The sequence below is a fragment of the Heterocephalus glaber genome, unplaced genomic scaffold (genome assembly GCF_053883595.1).
Source record: "Heterocephalus glaber isolate CG9 unplaced genomic scaffold, H.glaber_assembly_v1.0 deba00001556, whole genome shotgun sequence".
NCBI lineage: Eukaryota > Metazoa > Chordata > Mammalia > Rodentia > Bathyergidae > Heterocephalus > Heterocephalus glaber.
In genome coordinates, this window is record NW_028258347.1 from 2766464 (window position 1) to 2790588 (window position 24125).

At 43.6% G+C, this 24125-nt stretch overlaps 1 protein-coding gene across 5 annotated transcripts in view; it reads left to right on the forward strand.

Annotated features, from left to right (window-relative positions):
- The window catches only part of Zfpm2 (zinc finger protein, FOG family member 2), a 407643-nt gene that overhangs the window by 77251 nt on the left and 306267 nt on the right, over nt 1–24125 (forward strand). For 3 of the 5 annotated variants that reach the window (XM_087190836.1, XM_087190838.1, XM_087190835.1), the window contains one exon: nt 9489–9647. The exons of the other annotated variants lie outside the window; for them this stretch is intronic. In XM_087190836.1, the coding sequence (XP_087046962.1) occupies nt 9489–9647 (159 nt within the window). The remainder of the gene's footprint in view (nt 1–9488; nt 9648–24125) is intronic. 5 annotated transcript variants of the gene reach the window in all.

The window sequence follows — 24125 nt, forward strand, 5'->3', positions numbered from 1 at the left end:
GAGCCCCAGGCTCAGAAAGCAGGGTAAGGACGCTGCTGCTGATGGAAGCTCTTGTTCTGTAGGACACTTGAGCAGCTGATCTGTGCTTTAAGATACTGAGATGCTGTCCCCTGGCCTTCCTTCCATCCCACACCCAGGCGTGTGTGCATGCGTGTGTGTGTGTGTTTGTATGTGTTTGTGTGACTTTAGTAAAACAGCATCTCGGCCGAGGGCTTGCATGGTGCAGGGCTCCCGAGTGTTTGTGGAGGGCAGAGGTGACACTTGGGATCCCCTGGCAGCAGCTTACGGCTGTCGGTGTTACCCAGAGTCAGCTGAGAAGATGCCGTCCAGGCACTTGCAGGACCCGGACTTGAGTGGACAAACAGTTAAGTGGCACTGAGTGAATAACCCAGCCTGGCTGTCACCGGGACCTTGTCCAGTTGCCTAGGGAAGACACAGCCCAGTACCTATGGTCAGCGCAGACCCAAGGCACCTCGGTGTAGGTGAGGCTGGAGCCCACACCAGCGCCATGCTCTGGAGGTTCAGTTATAGGACAGGAACAAGCAGCCACCGCACGTTCCGAGGCCCCCCTGCACACATGTCCGCAGTGCCTCATTCCCAGACGCAGACTCAGGGTCCATCTCAGCTCTCTGAAGTCCGCAGGGCTGCCTGGGCTCTGAGAATGAGCTTGCTTTTCTCAGGAGTTTCCAGGAGCTGCAGATGCTGCTGATGTGGGACTCACTTGTGGACAGACACTGCTGATTGACTACTTGTCACCAGCCAGGGAATCTGGGCAACATTTTGAGACCAGTTATTTTATTTAAAAAATTACCCCAAAGGTTAAATTAATAGTTACAGAATTAAGATGTGTTAGGCCCACGTACCTACTCCCCACAATGAATGTAATCATGTGCTGCGCACATGCACTAATGAAATAAAAATTTAAAAATATATAAAAAGATGGAAAATTATATCGTGCATAAACTAAACAAAAATAATTAAACAGGTATTAAGAATCGCATTGTTAGGGGAGGGCCAGAAAGGGTGTTACCAAGATGAAGAATTAAAAAATCTGAGGAGAAGTGAGTCAGACTCCAGTGTTGCTAGCTAAGAAGAAGAGCTTGCACATATAGCAGGACACAGTGTCTGTGTGTGGCCCCTCTGACACACTTGCCCAGAACCTCTGCAGCGAATCCATCTGCCCCTTCCTTTCCTGGGGGGCCACAGTGTTCTTCTTGGACCTAGGAAGCGGTTTAGGAAAGTTTGTTGCCAAGCTCCTGTTCAGGACTCACTGTGGGGCTAGTGCTTTTGTAATTGATTTTATAAAAATCAACCTGCAGTTACCTTTGATTTGTGCTAGAAAGGGAAAGGGGTAGAATTTCATTGTGGCATCAGAAGGTTATGGGCTTTGTTTTTGCTCTTCTTTTATTTCTCAGTTTAAACTTTTTGACTTCTCTTTTACTAGCTTTGTTATCAACCCACACTGAATATTATCAACTAGTTTTTGATAGAAACACTTGGTAATTTTACGTTAGTGCGTTTAGATTAGAATAATGCTATCCTTTGAGCGCTGACGTTTCTGAAGCAAGTGTGCGTATTTTCTTGTTGCAGTACATCAAGTTGGGATTTTGATTAACTCGGTCATAAATGTGCAGCCACCCGTCACGTACACGGGTTCTGTGGGGAGTTGATGGCTTTCGTTTCTTGCTCACGAGCATGCACCCGCGTCAGTGCTCTGCATTGGCGGCTGGGGAGCAGCCTGTGTTGTGGGCCTAGTCCTCCCTTCAAGGAAAACTGCGCTTCCGAGCGCTCGGCAGGCTCGGCTTCTGTCCTGTGTGTGTGGATGGCGCATACTCTGAATGACCAGGAAGGACTATGGCTCTCACCGGCTCAGACAGGACACTTCCCCCGACAGCCCGGACATGGGGAAGTTGGCTCTGTGTTATCACTCCTGGATTTGGCCTTCAACTGGAGAACAATTAAATTCAATTGAAAAGTCGATATCGAAGTATTAAGGGCAGTGGCTAAACGTGAGGTACCAGACCTGCTGCTTCTGGTTGCAGATGTGGCTAAGATGGAATTATAACAGTGGAAGTAAAAAATGCCCAAATAACTGGAATTCTTCATATCATGTAAGAAGCCTTTTCTGCACCCCCTCCATTTACAATGTTTTGGTTTGCATTTTTGCTTTCCTCGGTGTCCTACCTTGTGTGCATGGCCCGTCTTATCGTCTTAGCTGGGTGGCCCGCTCCCCTCGGGCTGGGGCCGTCTGGTCTCCTGCACCCGGTCACGGTGCCTCGCTCAGAGCCTGCCGCGCTCAGCCCCTCAGCAGTAGTGAGGCCCATAGACAAGAACAAAATTACCATCCAGAGGCTGTAGAACACTAGAGAGGCAGAAGGTTCCAGGGCTGGGGTGTAGCTGGCTTGACTCAGAGGTAAAGCACTTGTGTAGTAGGGTCCAGGCCCTGTGTTTGGTCCCCAGCACTGACACAATGCGCACACACGCCTCATATACACACAGCCACAAATACATGTTATAAGCCTCAAAGAACTTTGACTGTAGCGTATCATCACAGTTGTTCTGTTTCATCATTAGTCATTGTTGTTAGTCCCTGTTGTGCCGGGTTTATTAGTCAGACCTTGTCCCTGGCCTGTGTGTGTGTGGTTTATACAAGGCGTGTTTCGGTGGGTTAGCCGTTCTCTGGGGCCTGGGCCTGCCTTTCTGTGGAGAAGGGCGGGTACTGATTGCCTTCGTAAAGATTGCAGTGCACTGTTTTCATGATGGAGCTGCCATCCTCTGTAAACCAAGGACAGCTTCCTGGGCCTCTGATTACAAAATATTTGAATTTCAGTGCCAACTGTGTCACTAACTTCCTGGGTCCACGCGTGGGGCATTGATTAATGAGCTGAATTTTCTCAATGCCTGTGTTACTTCTCGGCAGTAAATTAGTCATTAGAGATTCTAACCCTAACTTTTTCTTCCTATACTGGTGTTTAAGTTACTATGTGAAATTAGTTGCTGCTTGCAAGGTTGCCATGTGTTCTAAACAAAATCGTTGTTTTCCTGGTGACATCATTCAATTAATTGGAAATCTTGGAAAGCAAGGGATTTCGGGAAATGCATTTAAATAACTTAAAATGTTTTCAGGTTTCTATACCAAAAAAGTGGCCAAAGACTTTAGAGCAAAGAATATTACTTTACTTTTTAAGATGAAAGAGTACATTTTTTTCCCCCTAAAGAAACAATTTGAGCAAGACCTGACCCTTCCCCTTCATTTTACAATGATGTATGCTCAAATTGAACTCAACATTAATATTTCTCTAATATCTTTCTTTGCATTAACATCTCAGAACTCAATTTAAATATTCACACATCTCATTTTTAATAAACTTAATAAATTTCAGGTAATTTTCTTCAACTTTCTTGATTGAACGACAGCAGTTGGTACAGATTTAAAAAAAATTATACAGCTATGAGCAAACCCAAAATCAATTATATATAAGAAATAACACATGAAAAGAAATTAATCAAGAGGAAGAACTTTTACTATATGATTCTCTGGTCTGCTACCTGCAGGCAACAAACGTAAATGAAAAAAATCAACATCCTTCTGGTAGATAAGGAGAAAAATTAGTAATAAAAATGTTTCCTTCCAACTGGATCCGCGATGCAGCCATTGGAGAAAGTGGGAGAGCACAGGACACATTTGCTTACTTAAAATCGCGCTTTTTAAACTGTAGAATTAAGGTTTTATTCTTGCTGTTCAGCTCCATCCCATGAGTCTGTGGGAGCCCCTCATTAAATGGCTCTGTCCGGTGTGGGGGACACAGGTGTCCTAGAAAGCGGGTGGGGTGTCCCTGGGTGCCACAGGGACCCTGAACACAGCAGCGACAACTCCAGGGAGGAGCTGCTGAGCAGCTACCAGACGAGACTGAGAGGAAACAGCCGAGCAAGTTCTTTACAGAGTAGTGCTTGCTCCCCTAGTGAGAAGGGCGGGCACGTTTTTGTGGAATTGTGCTCTTAATTTAGAGTTGAGGCTACTTTTTTCTGTTTCTAATTGAACAAAAAGGGCTAGAAATGCTACAGATGCTTTCCTGAAATCAACAAAGGAATGCAAGGTAAAAGTATGTATGTTTAAGTAGCGAGACATTCAGTTTAAACCAACGGTTTTGTTTTCATCAAATACAGAAACATGTAACAGAAGTTTAACTCCTTTTATCTGTCAACTAAAACAGTGCATATTTATGTAGGGTTTTGATATATTTATATATTGACATGTGGAGTGTAAAGTAGAATTTGCTGCTTTTATTTTTATATTTACATTTTAAAAGGTAGCATCACCGATAAATGTAGCTCGATTGTAATGTGCTGATTCAAGCATGGTGCATATTAAATGGTGAGGCTCGGAGGCCTCATGTTTTATATATAAAATTGTGGTGTGTACCTTCTTAGTCCTTTGTCTGAGTGGGTCTTGTGCAAGGAACTTTTAAAGAGCAGAAAACAGGAGCTACAACTCGGGCAGAGCTTGGACATTTTCATTTTCATCCATTCACTAAGGTTTTGAGAGATTTTTCCCACTGGTATGGATTCTTTGTTCTGTGTATGAGTAAAATGATGTAAAGTTTGGGGTGAAAGTTTTCAATTTTCAATGTTAGCAACACCACCTGCTACAAAAGGACTCAAAATGACAGACGTGGAGAAGCACTGGAATTAAAGAATGTTTTCCTAGTGAAACTCACCTAGCCGAATTTCCGACACACTGGTGGGTGACTGCAGTTACTGGGAATGATCATATTTTAATGTCACTTTCTCCCCACCTGGCAGACACAATCAAGGGTGCCCAGGGTTCTGTAACTCTCTCTTGCTGGGTGGCGAATCTTGTGCAGCCTCTAGAGTGCGGGGAATACTAATGGGTGGAGAGGAGACCAGTGGTCTTGCAGCAGCATCAAGGCACAGTGCCTTGTCCTCGCCAAATGCAGGCAGAGCCAAAGCAAACCAGCATCTGCAAAAGCAATGCCAGAAGCGCTCGAGACAGGTCCCTTTCCGGGGAATGTTGAACAGGGACCACAGAATTTGGCGTTTCTTTCTTTTCTTCATATACGATGTTAGGTATTAATTTCTGTAGAATTTAATCATGGATGCTTCTTGTTCTGAAGAGCTTTCGTTTGTCCAGTCAGATATATTTGGCATTGAGGCAAGGTCCTGGTCCTAGTAGGACGTCAGCATAGAGTACTCCTCACGACAGCGTACATGGAAAGACACACGCATTCCATGCAATATTTGCTCTGTGGGTCCTTATCATTTTTTGCATTTGATCCTTGTTATCAGTTTTACTCTGCCTGCATTTTTACTTATTTTCTACCTGTCTTTGTCAAGTTCTTTTTTTTTTTTTTGGTACTGGGGATCGAACTCGGGTCCTTGTGCTTGTGCAGCAGGTAGCGAAACCACTGAGCTAAATCCCCGGCCCCAAGTTCTAGGTCTTATTTTGCTTCTGTGGGTGTTTTGGGGGATTTTCTTTAACCCCTGAAATTTAGCATATAAATCCATTTCTCTGGGGCAGGAAGTGGCTCCTGTAAGTGCTTTTTAGCTGTACACGTTCCATTCTTTATTTTCCCTGCATGCAGTGACTCTGCCGTAAGTGAATGGGTTGTAACTACTTGATCTTGAACATCCTATTGCCCTTCATCAACTCCGGGTTATTGAAATGACCCCCAGATGGAAACTTTTCTGATATGTCCACCTCAGGTGGACCCACTTTCTGGCTGCAGCTGCTGTTGGTGCAGGCGAAGTGGATGTGCGGAGGCAATGGTCTGCCCAGCATGATTGCTGGGTGTCCGGATGCGCAGTCTTCCTTTTTCCACCTTGTCCCGGGAAGGCAGGTGGCTATGGCCCTTCCAGATGGGTCCCCAGTACACAGCTGCCTCTCTCCCCTAAAGCCCACTGCTCTTTGGACCCACCCATGTACTCTTCTGGTATAAATCGTGCGTGGGCCTCCTCATTCACGCCGAGAGGGAGTTAAGAGCACCGTGGGTCCGGCCTTGACTACCACTGGTTGGATCCGAAGTTTTAGGGTGTGCAGTGAATTATTAGCATTTAAACGTGCGGTAAATGTTTATGTTTACAAACACTGAGATGATTAATTCCGCCAAGTGTGTTTGGATATCTGTAAATCAGAGGCAGTTGAAGAGCTGAAATTCAGATTTCCTCACACTTGTCTGCCAAGTGGTCTCAATCAGAAGTAATTTTCTCCATGAGGGCACATGGAACTCAGTCATGAGCCTTTTCTAAGTAGATATTATTATTTGTGTCAAATTATGTGTGGTGATGTTCTGAAGTGGCCTCCTGTGCCCACTGATCCATATGCGGGGTTCCTTCATCTGCCTTCATTGGTGCCATTAATTACTGCGTGCTTCAAGTGTCTCGTACCCTTTTAGATGGTAGTTTATGGCCACCGATTATCTGTTAGGTTTTTCTGTTAAAGAAACACGAAATAGAGGAGAGGGAGATCAGATCTGAAACCATAAATGTTATGCGTTTTAAGAGAAACAACCTTCCTAGAGTCTGGTTAGATGACATGGTTAAGGGAGTGGTTATTAATTTCACATTTTGAAGTACAGCAAATTATACACATCTGACATTTGCTTTGGGAGAAATGCAAGATGACCATTAATCAGTTGCTCCTAGCCCCCATGCTAAATATTGGCAGTGAGAGCACATGTGTTTTGAAATGAGTTCAGAGAATTCTCACCTTTTATTTTGATTTTTGTGGTTTGTTTTTGAAAATAAGTGGGTTTTTTTTTTTCATTTACATGCTTGGAATTGCAAAGTGATCGCTAACACATAAAGTAAAACAAGCCTTTTAATATGTAACACTATGCTATCAATTAAGAACTGATAAACTATGAAATAAAGGCTTCTAACACACACACACACAAACACCATAACATTTACTTGGTTTGAGGTTTACTCGGTATAAATCAATGTTTTGTAGTTTTGTTTTCTTTCAAATTTTCACATGAGCTTATCTACTTAACCTTTAATAAAACTGTTAAGCTTGAATTTTATTTCCCATGATGAAAGTTTATTCATTGTCATTATTTTAAATAATCATCAATTACATATCATCCTAAATAAAGCCTCTTCAAACAATACTCTTTATGTTCAAAATTTCATTTTTAAAAGAAAACTTTTGCTGCTAATTTTGTTATACCCATTTTCCCTTTAATATATGCAAATATTTCTATTTTTCATATTTTATATGTGTCATTTAAATATTTATTTTATAATTGGAGCTTTACTGTTTGTTGGCAAAACACAGTCTATTCTCAAAGAAAATAGTCTAAAAGGAGTATATATTGTTGATACTGCAGGTGGTTGCTTTTTAGATTTGCTCACTGTAGGTATGAATTATATCAGTAATAAGTATTAGTAACTCACTATTTTAGTGTCAGTAAGTCTGTAAGATGGTCTTTCTTACTTTTGGCAGAGAGGTGTGAACCTAGTATTTTGGTTCCTTTTCAGTAATCTAAGAAGAGCAGAAAGAGATTTGTCAGTTTTTAGTGTAGGTCTTTAAGGATCTGTGAATAAAAAAAGCACATAAATATGAATTAATGATTTTCTGAGCTTTGTGTTCATGGAGTGCCTATGTGTCATAGCTTTTTCTGAAGGATTGTGTTTACAGTGAGCAAAGAACAGTTTACACAGCACAGTGCTGTAGTAATAAGGGCTATTACAATGCTGAGTTTGCAAATACAGTTTTTTCATTTATTAGCTTGTAACCTTTTTCTGTTAACTGACTCCTGACCCTGACTTGACTTTGCAGATCGAGATACTCCCCTCCCTGGGCCATGGTAGAGATCACCTAAGGAGGTGATTTCAAACTCCCTCGTGCGCCATGTGTGAGACCGCTCCACGGGTATTCTGACTGAGCTCGTTACCATAACGACATTGTTGGAAAAGTAAAAATGAAGGAAAGACCCTGCCAGTGCCCTCATTAGACTCTGCGTTAGTAATTAGAACCCTCTGGTGAACGTGTCAAGTAAATACTTTAAGGATTGTAATATTTCATATTATTGTGATTTTATGTATTTCTTGTGTGTTTGATAGAAAGTGGAGTTATAAATGCTAAATTTGAAATCGGTAATAAGAGACTCAAAGCAAATGGGAGAGCCGAGGTGTGAGAGTGATTTGTGCAAACCCTGACTCCATGGCTCCTTTGGCCCAGCCGTGAGCATCAGAACTGCGTGAGAAGGCAGAGTGGTAACAGTGTTTGCGATCCGGGCATCTCTTGTCCTAAAAAGGATAAAGAATCTCAGAAGGAAGCGTTTTGCTTGCATGTTCCTTAATTTAAACCCCTGTAACTAACGCTACTCATAGAGACATACCGGATCGAGTCAGTCCTTTGCACATTGGCCCCAGGGGGGACGCAGGATATGTGCTGCACGTGTGCGAGTGTGTGTGCGACGTGTTCCTGTTTGCACACCATACATGCAGATGGAACTGCTGCACCATCCTAAATCCTTTCTAAGATTTCTCTTCGGCGCTGAGCTTTTCTGGCTGCTTTCTGAGAAGTGGGCGGTAGAGGCTTCCCCTGCCCTCGTGTGTCTGGCCCGTCTGGCGGTCTGAGGGACAGGTAGTACACGTTACCGTACTTGTGCTCTTCGGGCCCAGTGCCGCGGTGCTTCGTTAGGAGTAAATGCGGACTTCTGCTTCGTGAACTGGGGGAGCCTGGTTCTTCAGAGGCGGTGGGCCCCCAGAACGCGCTGCCCACGCCGTCCGCTTCAGAGCCACCCGAACATCGCCAGCCCTCCCTTTCCTTCCCGCAAAATAGGTCCATTCATGGAGAGCACTGAGCTCTCATTCTCTCTCTCCCAGGGAGTTGTATTTTTATTACTGAAAAAGTATCACATAAATACAAATTACATTTTTTCATTAGAAAACTACTTTTCATTTCAGAAAAAATTCAATTAATTATGAATAGGGTTATGCTTTCATCAGGGAGAGAAATATGTAATTTTTCTTCAAGCCTCAAACACATATAATGAAATCTTTTCTTGGAATCCACTCTTAAGATGGATTTTTAAAAGTATAGACTTTATTAAAACCTCAGTTCAATTAAAATGCATTCAGTTACTTTAAATCTTTATTAAAATCTCAGGTAAAATTGTCCAGCAGTGTAAAAGAGACTTGTACTCTTTAGCAGGCAGTTAATTCTAACAAATGAACATAAAGTACACACTTTTGCTCTTTAGGAGAGAATAGAAAATAAGTTTGGGGCCTGGGCTGGGGGTGGAGGTGCAGCCACTTCTGGTGCCCTTGGTCTCTCACATGGTCAGCACTTCCTGGGGTCAGCGCTTCACTTCCTGTGGTGTGGATGTGGCCTTGCCTCCTTGGCGGGACTGCTTGGGTTTCCTTGTCTTCGCTGCCGGCATCAGAAAGACCCTGTGTAAGGATTTGTGTTGCTGTCTCCTTGGATGTGTCTGGTACAGTGACCCTGATTCTCTTTCAAGGGCCGCTTGAAGACGCCATTGAGGAGGAGGAGGAAGAGTGTCCCTCAGAGGAGACTGACGTCCTCTCCAAAGGAGACTTTCCGCTGGAGGAAAACTTCCCCTCAGGATTTGGGCCCGGAAATCTGAGCTGTGAAGAGGTGGAATACTTTTGTAACAAAGGTAATCCTTGGTGGCTGGATGTCCTATGTGAGTGCACTTTGCGGACTGTAAAAATTGGACCACAGGGTGGGAAAGAAAAAAGTCCTCCAAGTCTGAGACATCAGTCATTCGACCGAGAACATGTGCGTAATTTCTCAAATATAAAGTTATTATTTTGAGGGACCAAAGAAGTAATCACATTTCAGTAAAAGCCATTTTTTATACGTCAGCAAGTATTTGCATGCTGATTGTCCAGTTACCCATGGCACATTTAACATCTCTGACTCATTCCTCCAGCAAGTATTTACTGCATGTAACACAGTTGTTGGCAGGCCCTGCCTCAGGCCCTGAGCATGAGCTCCGAGGGAGGTGGTGAGAACCCAGCCCCAGCTTCTGGGTCGCTGCTTTGGGAAACTGCATGCCTTAGGTACTAACTTTGACTCCACCCCGAGGATGGGCCTTTCCAGGCACTGTAAAGTAAGGAGATGCTCAGCCCTTTTATCGTGCCAGATCCTCTGTCAGCTCCTGACCTCCACCCGGCAGCACTGGAGCCATAGCTTTGAGCCTCTGAGCCTGACTTGGAACAGGCGGCCTTGCCAGTGCTGTCCTTGCCGGGCGCACATCTGCATCTGCTCCCTTTCGCTGAAAGTCAGTCCAAGGTTTCTTGTTGTTCTTTTTTGTGATTTATTTTCATTCGATTGCTTTGTCTCTGCCAGTGAGGTGGATCTTCCATTTCCTTCACACCAGCACATGGTCTCACGGGAGTTGGGGATCACTTCCTGGGTGTGGAACAGCTGCTTCTGCCACCTTATTACTGGGTTTTCTGGAGCACATGGCGAACGAGCCTGTGTCCTGTGCCAGAGGCTGGGTCAAAAATGAGAACAGTTTGGACAGAACAGGCCTTCTTGGCACATGTTGATTCAGATTTCGGTCCAGATTGGGATTTTCCTTAGCTGTTCTTCGAGCTACGACCGTTTCGTGATGATCTGCAGCTGTGGCAGTGCCTGTGAGCTGGCCGAAGGGGCTGAGCCTTTCGGTGATGTTTGCAGACATCTTATTCCCTTTCTTCATCAGGAAGTACACTGTAGGACACACATCGTGGTGCACCCACCTCGGGCTGTGCTGTTGTGACAAAGGGGGGGAACTACTAGGCACCGTTAGGTAGTTTTTTCTTTTGGCTGTTATGGCTACAAGAGTCAAGGTACAGACGCAGACTTTTGTCAATTGACTTTCTCTAAGGAGGCAGTCTTGACAGTTATCATTAGATAGATTTTAAATTTTGAGATCACTGCTTAAGGCTTGTGTTCAGTGAGAGCTACAAAGTCAGTAGTTTCTCAGACAGAAATAGACTTGCAGGGATGTGTTCATGATGCTATAACTATGGTCTTAAGACAATAAACTCCATCTATGCTACTCAGAACCCTAATTCATGAAAAAGAACAAATGACAGGCCTTTAAGAGCTGAGAAAAGACGGTGAAGGAGTGAAGGACAATTATTACAAATAGTATTCAGTGGATATTATTTAACAGTTGAGAATTTTGAAAAAGGTTAAATAACACAAAATTATATTTAATATGATACAGAGACCACATTAAAAGTACATAATACGTGTGTTATAAAATAATTCTGTGGTGTTTACTTTGAAACTTAGAAAGTCCTAGTGGGTGAGAATCACAGTTCTTATTTTCATGTCATATATGCAGGGTAGATGCTAATATTAACTATTTCAAATGACTGTGGCCTATGTAATAGGAAAATAAATTATTTTTCTGCTCTTGTGGAATGTGAGGCCAGGGAATTCCCAGGGAAGCTCAGTGGGAAGTGATTGGAAGGAAGACCACTCTGTAATAGACGTTGTCTCTCTTGAGTTCACACAGAGGATGTTACCCGCTTTTCACTAAAGTTGATTAGTTACAATAGGAAGAGAAAGTTTTCTGTCTGAAAGTTAGAACTTACTATTTCTTTGGAAATTCACATCTGTCTCAGTGGCACACAACTATGTTTTATTACCAGTGGTGGAGAGATGATAATTATCAATTAAAAGAATAAAAGTATTTAAAGAGTTAACACTGTCAATATCATGATTGGCAAAGAACATAAGAAATGTTCATCCAAAGTGAAGTATTTTTACCCAGGATTTGTGAAAGTTGCTTTTTGTACATTTTAGCATAGGGTTTCTTCTTTTTTTTTTTTTTTGTTACCGGGGATCAAACTCGGGTCCTTGTGCTTGTGCAGCAGGCGGCAAAACCGCTGAGCTAAATCCCCAGCTTTTTTGTACATTTTAAATCATTGATGGCCACTTAAAATGTGTCGGTGTAGACAGAAAAATGAACTGGTTTATTTGAACTTGCTTTGTCTAAAGGCCAAGACCTGGTTACTTTAGTGGCTCCGTTTGATGAAAATTTGAATAGTAAGTGTTTTTTCTAATGTAAAATGATAGTTTAAAATGTTATACCATAAAACATGGCTAAAATATCTAAATTCTTTGAACAGGATGTTTTGCCCCATTTCTAGGGGAGAATACTGAGAAAACATGCAGAGGTGCTATACATCTTCATTCATGTTTTTGTAACCGAATTATATATAAAAACTATCATGCTGTTATAACATTTTTAGTGATAATGAAGGTCTCTATTTGTACATCTATGAACACATAGTTTATCATTAGAGAAAAGTTCCTACTTCCTTTTGGAGCATGGCTTCTCTATTGTGTGCAATATTTTAGAATGACTCTTTACTTATTTATTGTAATATTTTCCTTGGCCACACATTGATATTACCTGTGTTCTAGTTAATGGGAAAATTTTTCTACAAGTCTCAAAGCATTCATTAATAGTAGTAAAGTTACTGGTCATTACATAAAGCCTATAGTTAAATATGACCTTACCCACTCTTTATAATGTAAGATTCCACAGAAGTGCCAAAAAATGACGGTCTGCATTTTATGTTAGCTTTGATGTATAAAATTCTTAATTATATGACCCTATCCCAGAGATATTGTAATAGTTCCGGTCCTAAAATTGAACATGGCAATTCTATTCATGTTTCCCGTGACATTTCATATTCATTAATTAGTTGCTTATTTCATGTCCCTATTTTTCATCTTCAAAAAGAAATGAACTGTGTTTATGAAAAGATGCTGCTGTAGGCTTGCTGTGGCACTCTGAAATTTTTTAAAATTTTAGGAAAATGAAAGCAGTTTTTCCATTTACATCGTCTTCTTTTGTTCATGAGTTTAGATTGGTTGGCCTCTTGCCTTCACAGTATCTCCAAGAGGAAGGAAACAAACAGGAATTATTTCCTTGAATTTACAGATGATGAAGACATCAAGACTGGGTCCACAAGTGCTGCGTTTTTCCGGGGGCACTGAGTTATTTGCTTCCGTTATTCTGTCTTCCTTTCTTCTGACTTCCGCGTGAGACACGGCGGTATCTGTATGCATGCCCAGAACTAAACAAGCTGATACGAATTGAAGCACACGTGGTTGGGAGGCCGGCTTTCACAGTTCGAGTTCTGTCTTGGGGCAAGAGGAGCCCTTTCCTTTATTAGCAATTCTTAGAGACACTCAGAAACAGGGAGTTCCATGGTGGAGTTGGCATAGAGCAGTTCTAAAACCACGTACAATGATTGTTTACTATGATTGATTACTATGATTGTTACTGTGATTGCTACTATGATTGCTTTCCTCACTGAAATCCTCAAGTTTGCTAATGATGGAAGTAAAATAAACATGTCTGGGGAAGCATTCCAGGGGAATGTCACAGGATATGGGAACAGGAAGAAGAGTATCAGGGGGTGTCACTGTAAGCTAGAAAAATGGAGTGCTATTGAAAAAATGGCCCCAACGAACAGCCTAGGAGTGAGGACTTCGAGGCATAATAGCATTTATCTAGGAAAGTCACCGGGGGTCTTTGCATGTAGTTCACTGAAGTCATGATCCCTAAGTAGGATGAAAGGGCTAAAAGGCCATCAAATTTGATTTTAGAAGGCAGAAGACCATACTTCTCGTCTGGTATCGATTTGTAGAAGAACTGGAGAAATCACTAAGTACCGTGCATACACTGGAGGCGGGCAGGCTATAGAGGTCTTCAGTCTGGGAAGATTAGGGTTGACAAAGTGCATCAGGATGGAAACTCACAAAGGAAGGTATAGTGCTAGACATTCTCACTGTACCCCAAAAGAGTCAACATAGGGGGCATGCAGAAGGGAAAGTTCATGTTAAGTATTCTTTAAAAGAGGAACATGTAAGGTGTCTTAAAGAAGATACAGAAAGCCTGGGTCAGGTGTGCCCTGGAATAGTTGATGTGGAAGGAGAAGTCCAGATCAATAGGCCCTGACTGGGCTGGCAGAGCCTCCTGCCCTCTCCAGTAATCGGAGTCGGTAGCACTCCGCCGTCTAGTCAGCAAGGCATGGATGCTAGGCCCAGTCGTGCTGGGCACAGCTTGATGTCACTTGGTCCCTGTCGCAGGAGGACAGAGAGAGCATCAGATCCCACTCACATCACCGAACCGTGAGGAGGAGCAGAGCAGGTGCCGAGGTGGGGAGACCTTGTGTGTGGGTGGAGCGGTGGCCCTGGGGCTTATGACCAGGGAAGCCAGAGGGGACAGCAGAGAGCTGGGGTGTAGCCAGGTGCGGCCCCACCTGTGTGGCTGCTGCTCTGCAGTGTGCCAGGGCTGGGAGAGGGCTGGGAGCCACACAGGAGTGGGGAGAAGGGCCTGGCCGGCCACATTCTGCACAGGAGCCGAAGTGCGGAAGTGGAGGTCAGTGCAGGAGGCGAAACAGGTGCGCTGGGAGCCAGAGGGACTGCAGATCAGCTGGTCAGCATCTGTGTCTGTCCACACTGGGAGTCCGGGAGGTGGAGAGCAGGACCAGGCCACTGTCAGGCTTGACCATCCAGGCTGCGGGATGCACTGCCTGGTGCTTGTGGTCTTGTGGCTTTGTTTATAAATGAAGGGGAAACCATGGAAAGGCGCTAGTTGTGCTGGGACTGCCTGTAACAAGCCCAAACCTGACTTGGTACTAATCCCCCGCAACCCTCTCCCCAAACGTGCAGGCAGAGCCAAAGAGCTGTGCTCTGGACCCTTCAGTCTGAGAAGAAAGAGAACAAAAGCGCCATGCTTTGGGGTGTGGTGGGGTGGGCGTTCAGCTGCTCACACTGCCTCGTCTCCTGCTTTCTTCTTTTCTCCTATTATCATCGCACCCCGAGGTCCACTCCTCCCTGGATCTGCCTTCAGTGTCATGATTTCACCTTCTGCGATTGGGCTGAGGAACCGGTGTCCGCACCAGGCAGCCCTTCCCAACTGTTGTGGCTTTGAGTCCAGTGAGGAAGGAGATCATCGCAGGCAACTTTGTGCCTTTTTTCTTAACGAGATTAAGCAGCTCAGCTCTTTAAATTCTTGCATATAACATTGACATTTCCAGGGTGCGTTTGGAGCAGGGAGTTCAAAGAGAAGGAGCGAAAGGAAAAGCCAATATGACTTTGTTTCTACCTTGCTGGAGGAGATGTTTGTGCAAATCGCCTATAAGCTTATTGACCTGAGTCTTTGACTCCTTGTTTCCTCTGGATTTGGCTGGAGTGCAGACACTGATGAAAGGCTGATAGGGCGGATTGAATGCCCCGCTTTGCTTGGCATGGGCCCGGCTCCGCTTCCCCGCCACCTGCCCTCCCTCCCTGCACATGACATTATTGTTCCTTGGCAGACCTTCTGTTTTCCTGGACCCAGTGCCACTTTGGCTTTTTTTGTTGTTTTTTAAAAAATATTTAAAAATCACTAGTGCTTCTTACCTCAGTTATCCAACAATGCAAAATGGGAAGTTGTTCTTCTTCAGAGATAAAAATAAGGGTTATAATACTTGCATTCTTACTGGGGCCGGGAGAGAAGTGTACCTTATGATGCTCTGTGTCACTCTTTTATAGCTCTCTGAAAACCTCCACAGCAGAGTCTTGTTGAGAATCACACAATTTATTTAAAACCACAATTGCTGGAAGCAGGAGCACATTTCAGCTAACTCCGTTCTTTAGGAAAGTCAGCGTTTTCTGAGTTTAAGGAGCTAGAGGCTGTATAGATTTTGCCTGTGTGAAGGGGCCAGAAACTGGCCTACCTCATCTCTGACCCCAGGTGTATCTCCGAGAATCTCCGCAAAGCCAAAAGGATTGGTTTTGTGTCGAGTGTAAGAAGCCGCAGCGCTGTCCTCGTGATGGTGATGACATGCTTATGTGTGGCAGACTCAGTTTAGTGGCCTGCACCATCAGCTGGAGGTCTTGCTGAAGCAAATCGAAGCCAGGAACATACGGAGTTGCCCAAGTCTTGGTTCTCGAATAATCTCAGTGTCATAAAGTACATTCAGTTTGTAGCTCTGAAAATATATACGGTGTTGGAAAATTCTGCCTTTTTTCAGTTGTTTTATTTTGCCTCTGCAGTGTTGTAAATAATAAAAATTAAAATTAATATAAATTACTCTATTATTTAGAGAAATTGGCTTTTTGGTTTTATGTTTAAACTTTTTATAAGTACCACGAATATTTTTGAGCTCTAAGGTTTATTTAGGTTTGTTTTCCTTATAATGGTGAATGTCAGAAGGAAAATTAGAATTTATGTGATCTTGTATTTTATGTAGGCCTCTGGATATTAGGAAACATCTGCATTATTTATTTACTTTTTAACTTTTAATGTAGATACTGAATTAAACAACTATTAAACTTAGCCGAGTAATATAAAAGAGAACAACTTATTTGTAAGCCCCTGTTAATTTCTTCATTTTCTCAGTAATGTTTTGGGCTCAATGAAGAGCCTGTTTCTTGAAAGAAGTAGTTTTGATTAAGTGGTATTATATAAGTAGGTATTTTAAATGAAAGGTATGCTATTTCAATTTTATTTTGCTCCAGTTGTTATTTGAATGGGGACCTACACTCATGTCTGCCAGCCATTTAATCTACTAACTCTTAATTTAGATTTCTACTTCAGAGAAAATTAAAAGTATGAATGGCAATAGGGATTCCTGGGTGGCGAATTTATTTTAATCATATGGAATTAACATGGTTGACAACTCTGAATCTGACTGTTGACGATATGAGGAGTTGAGCTAAAATGCTAGCATTTTGGGGAAACATCTGTTGGGCATAGCTGTTTCTCCTTTACTTTTACCCCTAAACATCACAAATGATATACAGACATTTTCTTGGTTCTGCACTGGCCTTTTGTAAATTTAAATCCAGTATGATTTTGAAAGCTCTTAATCTTCTCATAAAATTTACATTTTCCGTTAGTGTGTAAAAGTCTCACTATGTTTTTCTGTCGTTCGGGAGGCAACAGGCGGTGTGAAGCATCTGCCCGCCCATCTTCATCTGATGGGATCATCTTCATCTTTGGGAGGCCTAAACATAGAATGTGTAGGGGGAAATGTAGAAAGCTGTGGTATGAATGCAATTACAGTAATAAAGTCAGTCACTTTTTTGTTGTTCTTAAAAGGTCAAGTAAAAATAACTGAATGTGTTGCACCAATAATACTGATAACAAATGCAAATTGCTGTCTCAGCTTCTTTTTTGTAATTCAGTGAGATTCCAAAGATCGCCAGTGAGTCTGTGTGCCAATTATAATAATTACAGTAATGATAATCACAACTTTCACTCGCTGCCTGCTCCTGGGAGTCAGGCATCTTGCAGTAGCTGCATCATTGCTCATCAGCTTTCTGTCCTGCAGGGCAGTTGCTCTTTTCACCTGTGACTTCCAGTTTCAGTACTTTGGCCAAAGCCACGGAACTACTGAAGATTAATACCAGATTAAAATTTGAGTCCTTGGTACTTAGTAAACATAGAAAAATCTTTTTTTTATGCCCATTACTGTACAATTCTTGTAGAAGGAAACCAGTAATCTGACACAGCAAGTGTAAAACTCACCTTTCCAGGTATTTTTTAATCTGGCATTCTTTCATGAACACTTACTAAACACTCTGTCAGTCAAGAATAGACGTGTACACAACCAAGAAATAAGTGCAAAGGCTAAAGTAAATGAACAAGGGGTGTGGAAAATGTCCAGAAAGACAAAGGAAATGGACTCTACTTAGAATATTTGTCTGTTACGCCTCTCTGTGGAGTCCATCAGAATAACCGAGTTTGTAGTAAACAGAGTTGGCATTTTGATCTAAGGCAAAGGCCCTACTGAATGCTCTTTAGACTCATTGCACTAAGCAGGTAATTGTGATTCTGTTGCGGTGCCATGTGGTAATCGAGGTCCTTGGGGCTGTTGCTTGGGGTGCCTTCTGCAGGTACAGTGCATGTGTGCGCGGGCAGCCACTGGTCATCCACGGCAGGGACGTTTACAAATCCATCCCAACTGTTTGGATAGGCATTTCCGCCTGGTAGAAATGTTTGCAAACTGAGCTCTTTAGAGCACTTTGACCTTAACACAGAATAGGACTAAATAAAAGCAGAGAAAGGAAGGAAGGAGGAGGAGGAGAAGAGGGCATTGTTTGCAGGGAAAGCTCTGGACGCTGTGAAAACTTTTCACTTTTGAAGGAAATGCAGTACGACAGATGGCGAGAGGAGAAGCGAGATAAACACAGGCACCAGGAAAGTAAGCAGTACATTCTAACAGGTTCCGTATCTGAGATCTGGAGAAGCAGGAAGATTAGACCAGGAGCGGCTCTGAAGCCTGACAAGACCGTATCTCCGCTTCTCCGGCTAGGCACAGAGAGGGACCTGCACAGGGGGAAGGAGGTCGACCTGACAGCGGAGGGAGGGCTGGGCATTCTAGAGGCAGGCCTGCGCTTATCAAGGTGGAAATCTGGGGCGCAGACAGGCAAAGCACCGCCCTGTCTAACAGGGAATTGGTGTCATTTCCGTGCTTGCCATAGAATTGCCACCAGTCACTCTGTTTGGAGTCTTGGGTGCTTGGGTAAACTGTTCATTTCCTTGCGGATTGTGGCCAAGCTGGTCACCAACACTGAGCGCCTGTGTTACCTCTCGCGCCCGTGTAAGCATGGACACATGTCAGTGGTCCTGCAGGTCCATGCGCGTTAGAGGCAGAAAAGGACTGTCTCATGCGTGTTCTTGCTGGGCTGGCGGCACATGCCTGACAGCTCAGCTCCTCAGGAGGCTGAGGCGAGAGGATCGCAACGTGGAGCAAAGACTGGGCAGATCTGCGAGACTCTCTGTCAGGGATAGGGCGGGCTGGGAATCAGCTGGGTGCGGAGGCCCTGGGTGCATCCGCAGCAGGAGAGATCACACGCGCGCGCATGCACACGCACACGCACACGGAATGCTTTCTCTTTAGGATAGATTGATGAAGGAAATGTGAAACATCGTGAGCGAGACAGGCGTGTGCGGGTGGGTGATGGGAAGTTCGCACATGTCCTCGGCACGCGTGCGCCTCGCTCAACCCTCACGCTGAGCTCCTGACCCTGCTCCCTCTGTGCCCCGAGGCAGCTCCGCACGCAGGGAACCCAGCAAAACCGCAGGCCTTCGAGATGTGAGAGAACTGAAGTGAGCTGCCGGAGTCCTGGGGAAGCTTGGCTGGGACAGGGAAGGGGTCCCTGCCACGCTGGCTGCTGGTGGGGAAGTTAAGAGGACCTGGGAGACACGTGAGCGCTCCCGAGAGCAGAGCGTGGTAAAAAGGAAGGGCTGCGTGTGCCTTCGCGCTTAGTGCCACATCAAGGTCAGATATGCGTGTTCTCCATTTCAGTTTACTTCGCAGTTGCTTAATTACTCTTGTATCAAATGATAGTTCAAGAGTGTGGGGCAAATCTCTTCTTTTTAAAAATTTTTATCGATAGTCCATGTTCGCAGTACGTAATGACTCCACTCATAGTGGGGAGTTGCTGCGTGGACTTAACACGCCTTCTTTTCTACCCCTTCCCCATCTCCTGGCCCCTCCCATTGAGAAAGACCCCTCCCCTACTTCCTGTTATCTCTCTGGTGGTTGACTGTTTATACTTTGGGTTTCTCATAGCGAAGAAACCATGTGATATTTAAGCTTGTATGTCTGATTTATTTCATTGAACTTTATGGTCTTAAAGTGCATCCATTTTCCTACCAATGACTCAAGTGTATCCTTCTTTGTGGCAGAGTAATACTCGATTGTGTGTAAATACCACATTTTCTTTATTCATTCTGCTGTTGGTGGACATACATACTGCTTCCAATATTTAGCTATTGTGAATTGAGCTGTTATAAATATGCGTGTGCATGTATCACTGTAATATGATGACTATAACTCTTTTGGGAAGGTACCTAGAAGGGAATAGGTGGGTCAAATGGATTTTCTAGGTTTAGTTTTTGAGGAATCTCCGCACTGATTTCCATAGTGGTTGTACCAGTTAACATTCCCACTAACTGTGCAGAAGGATTCCTTTTCTCCACAGCCTCACTAGCATTTGTTATCATTTGATTTCTTAATGCTGGCCATTCTTTCTAGGGTGAGATGGCATCTCAGTGCAGTTTTAATTTGCATTTCTGTAGTGGCCGGTGATGTTGAGCATATGTCAATGTATTTATTAGCCATTGGTACTTCTTCTTAAGAGAAGTGTCTTTTCTTGCCCATTTTTTGATTGGGTCACTTATTTTGGGGGAAATCTTTAATATTTTTTGGGTCCTTTATATTACCTTTATATTTTTCCTTGCTCTGAGGAATAACTGAGGTTTTTTTTTCCCATTCTCTAGGTTGTCTCCTCACTGTGTTGGTTGTTTCTTTTGCTGTGCAGAAGCATTTTAATTTGACATGATCCCATTTGTTGATTTCTTGGTACAATTTTCTGTGCAGCCAGGATTCTGTTCATAAATAACAGCCTATGCCTAGACACCAAGACTCTTGTCTGTTTTACCTTCCAGCAGGTTGTTTCTGTTGTAGCATTTAGATCTTTGATCCATTTTGATTTCAGGGTAGTGCATGGTGGGAGATACGGGAGCAGACTCGGTCTTCTGCATGTGGTCACCTGGTCTCCCCAGCACTGGCTGTTACAGAGGCTGTCTCCCGTGCTGTGTGTGTTGGCCCCTTGCCAGAGATGAGACAGCTGACTGCGCCTGGGGCTGTTTCCGCATCCTCTGCTGTTCTGCGGATCCCCACGTCTGTCTCTGAACCAGCACCATGCCGTTTTTGTGACTGTAGCTTTGTCTGTAACTTCAAGTCTGGAGTTGTGATGCTCCCATTTCTCTCCTGTTACCCGGGATTGCTTTTGCTATTCGTGGTCTCTTCTGGTTCCATATGGATTTTAGGATGGTTTTCTCCAAATTTGTGAAGAATTCCATTGGTATTTTGATTGGGAATGCATTAAATGTGTATATCAGTTTTGGAAGTATGTCCATCCTGGTATATTGAGCAAATCTAAAACTTGAACAGTTCAAAGACATTTTAGATAGTATTTCAGAATTCTGAAGCTGGTTTTACTCATGGCTTCTGAACACCAGAGCATTTTGGGTGCCACAAGCAGAACCCTAGTTCTGACCTTTTCTACGGTGCATTCTTAGAGGCAGGTATTCTACAAGGTTGGCAAGCTTTACTTTCAGGGCTGCTCACTGTCCTTCCAAGACCCTGCGCCTGACTTTGTCGTTATAACTTTCTGTTTCTCTTAAGGAAGCCTTCCTAGACTCTATGCTTCTGGCCCCACAAGGCCTGCTGCACCCAGTTGATAAATGTCGTGAGCAGGGGTGCGCTCGGAGGAGACTACCGTGACCAACATGCCAAATGTGACTCCAGCTTCTGAATTTGTTGAACCATCTTCAGTGAGATGCCTAAATGTCTTTGTATGTATATTAACTATTGAAGTTCTACATTTATTATTGTAAGTTACCTTCAACCTAAAGGAACTACAGGTGTTCCTGAAAAGCCTCACTTTCTGAGTGCTGTGTTCAAAATTGACCCAGAGAAGGAAAGGATTCCCCACGTTTCTGGAAGTCTGGAAGCTGTGGTGGCTCTTGGAGTGTTTTTCTCGTGTTGTCTCCAGTGGCCAAGGACTGCAGTGGCACTCAGGGGACTCTGGGGGAGGCCTTGCAGGGATGTGCGCCCCACTGGGTCTGAGATGATGTGTGGAGGGCATCCTGGGCTGGGTCTCAGTGTGGCCAAGGCTGGCATGACCCGGGTGTTCTCTTCGCTGCCATGACTGTGGAGGCTCCGTCGGGCTTGGGTCCAACTGTAAGAACAGCCTCCTAGAAGCAGCCTGTTCATCTTGCGGATGGTGCACATGAAAGGAGATGCTGGGAAACAGAGCATTTCACGAGGTGGCCACATGCCCAACACGGATGTGTGTAAATGCATTGCTTGTATGAGCTTCTGTAGGCCATTGTAGAAGGGGAAAACAGGGTGTGTAATTGCAGTGGCCAAGCCACAGGACAGGTCATTTGGTCGGGAACATTGTGTGCCCTCTTTGTGAGCTGAGTCACTCCCCACTAGGGCTTTGAACCAGGGACCTTGCTGTCAAGCAGGGGACCGAGTCTTACACACTGGTGTCCCTGAATGTGCAGTGTCCCGGCTCCATCTCAGCCTTGGCATTTGGGAAATGTGGCCTGAATGAAGTCCTACTCATTCCTGAGTGAAGCATTCATAGAACCCTGTGGTGAGGGCTGAGTGATGAGGGATTAGGAAGGGGTGGCCCCTCCATCATGAGCCATTTTGTTAAAAAAAAAAAAAGACCAAGAAAGAGAGTATAGAGAAGTGATGTTCATATGTCATTGCTCTCTCAAATTGGTGTCATCTTTCTGAGTGCATTACATTGGTTGGGGAGAACATTTCTGAGGCTGTGCAATGTGGCTTACTATCTGATGGTGGTGGTGATGATGTTCTGGCCCGGCACTGGTTGCCACACCGAAGGAGTAGTGATCACCAGATGGCAGAAGGGTGCTGAGAACAGATCAGGGACCGTGCAGAGCAACGGCGTTAGCCTCCCTTCCCTGGGGTGAGAGGGGTCTTTGGAACGTAGCCTCCTCAGATTGGAGTGATCATCGAGACTTCCTGTGACAGGAGAAAGGATAGGACAGTAAGAAAAATTATTTTAAACATAAGCATGTGTGTGTTTGAAGCATCTTTTAAAGGAGATTTTCTCTCCCTCACACACAGTTATTCATATAATTGCCCCTTCCAGTGACCATTAAGAGAAAGAATGAAAATTGTTAAATGATATACTGACGAGAAGTTGGCTTATTTTCTGTCATGTGGAAATTTCCCATAAGCTTGAGATCTTTACTGAACTCAGACTTTGGGAAAAATCCTTTCACATATAGAAGAAGCTGTAGAAAGAATTTATAAAACACAGTTCTTTCTTCCTAAGTTATCAATACCTAAATTGTGACTGTTGTATGATGTAATTACCATGCACGTAGTATTTTAAATAAGTTTTCCCTTACTAGCTCTCATAAAGCCCTGTAAAGTATAGCACACATTAACTGTAGAACTTTGTTTCTTCTCTAAATAACACACTAAACCCTGGACTGCTGTTACCAAGGGTTCAGTATTGAGTGTTCATCTGGGACCTGAAAATTTGTACTTGAATAAGTGGAAATTTTGTTCTTCTGATCTATATAACCTTTTCATATACTGGGGGTTGAGAAGTGGTACTCTCAAAACAATGACATTAAATAGAGAAGCCACGTGAGTTAGTTATAAGGAAATCACTTGGATTTTAAAAAATAATTACATATTGAATGCAATTATCTAGAACTTAGAAAAACTCTGTATATCGTAAGTCAATGAGAGGCCAAGTTAGACACTGTGATAGAGATCTAAAATAAAATGGACCTGCTCTTTTGAAACAATTGAGATGTTTAGATTTCCTTTTTGATATTTTCATAAAGGGGTATTGCTTCTGGGTGTTTTTTTTTTGTTTCTGGATGTATAACCAGGGCTGTAATTTGGCAAAGTAGGGTTAATCTAACCTGACACCTTTTCCTTGAGTAACCTATAACTAAACAAATTTTTTTTTTTTTTGGTACCAGGGATCAAACTTGGGTCCTTGCACTTGCAAGGCAGGCGGCGGAACCACTGAGCTAAATCCCCGGCCCCTAACTAAATGATTTTTTTAAAGCCAAACGCTATGTGAGGCTACTAGGCAAAGCAAACACAAACTGTGTCTTAAACTTGTGTCCTCGCCCTTCAGTAGGAGCTGCAGTTTTCTGTTTTTGACTGCAGTCCTTTAACCAGAGCTATCTTGTCTGATGATAAAACCATAAGTGTATGAAGCACACACATTTTTCATCTCCTTCATGACCTTATCTTTCATGAGCGGCTTCTGTGAAGGAACCCTAACTATAGGCAGCACCTGGAAAACATATGTGATATCTATTCTGCGATAAGCAGTTGTGAACAAGAAAGTAGATCTGTCACTCCTGAACTGCTCATTGTTAAAAATACTTTGATGATTTAGCTGATTGCGAAATACATTATAGGGCTGACGAACAGCTCTGGAGCACGCCTAGTCAAGAAGTTCAATAGTGACATTGTGCAGGAATTTCTGTAAGAGGTTAATATTGATAGGAACTACATGGATTAGAAGAGCAGGGTTGAGCAAGGCT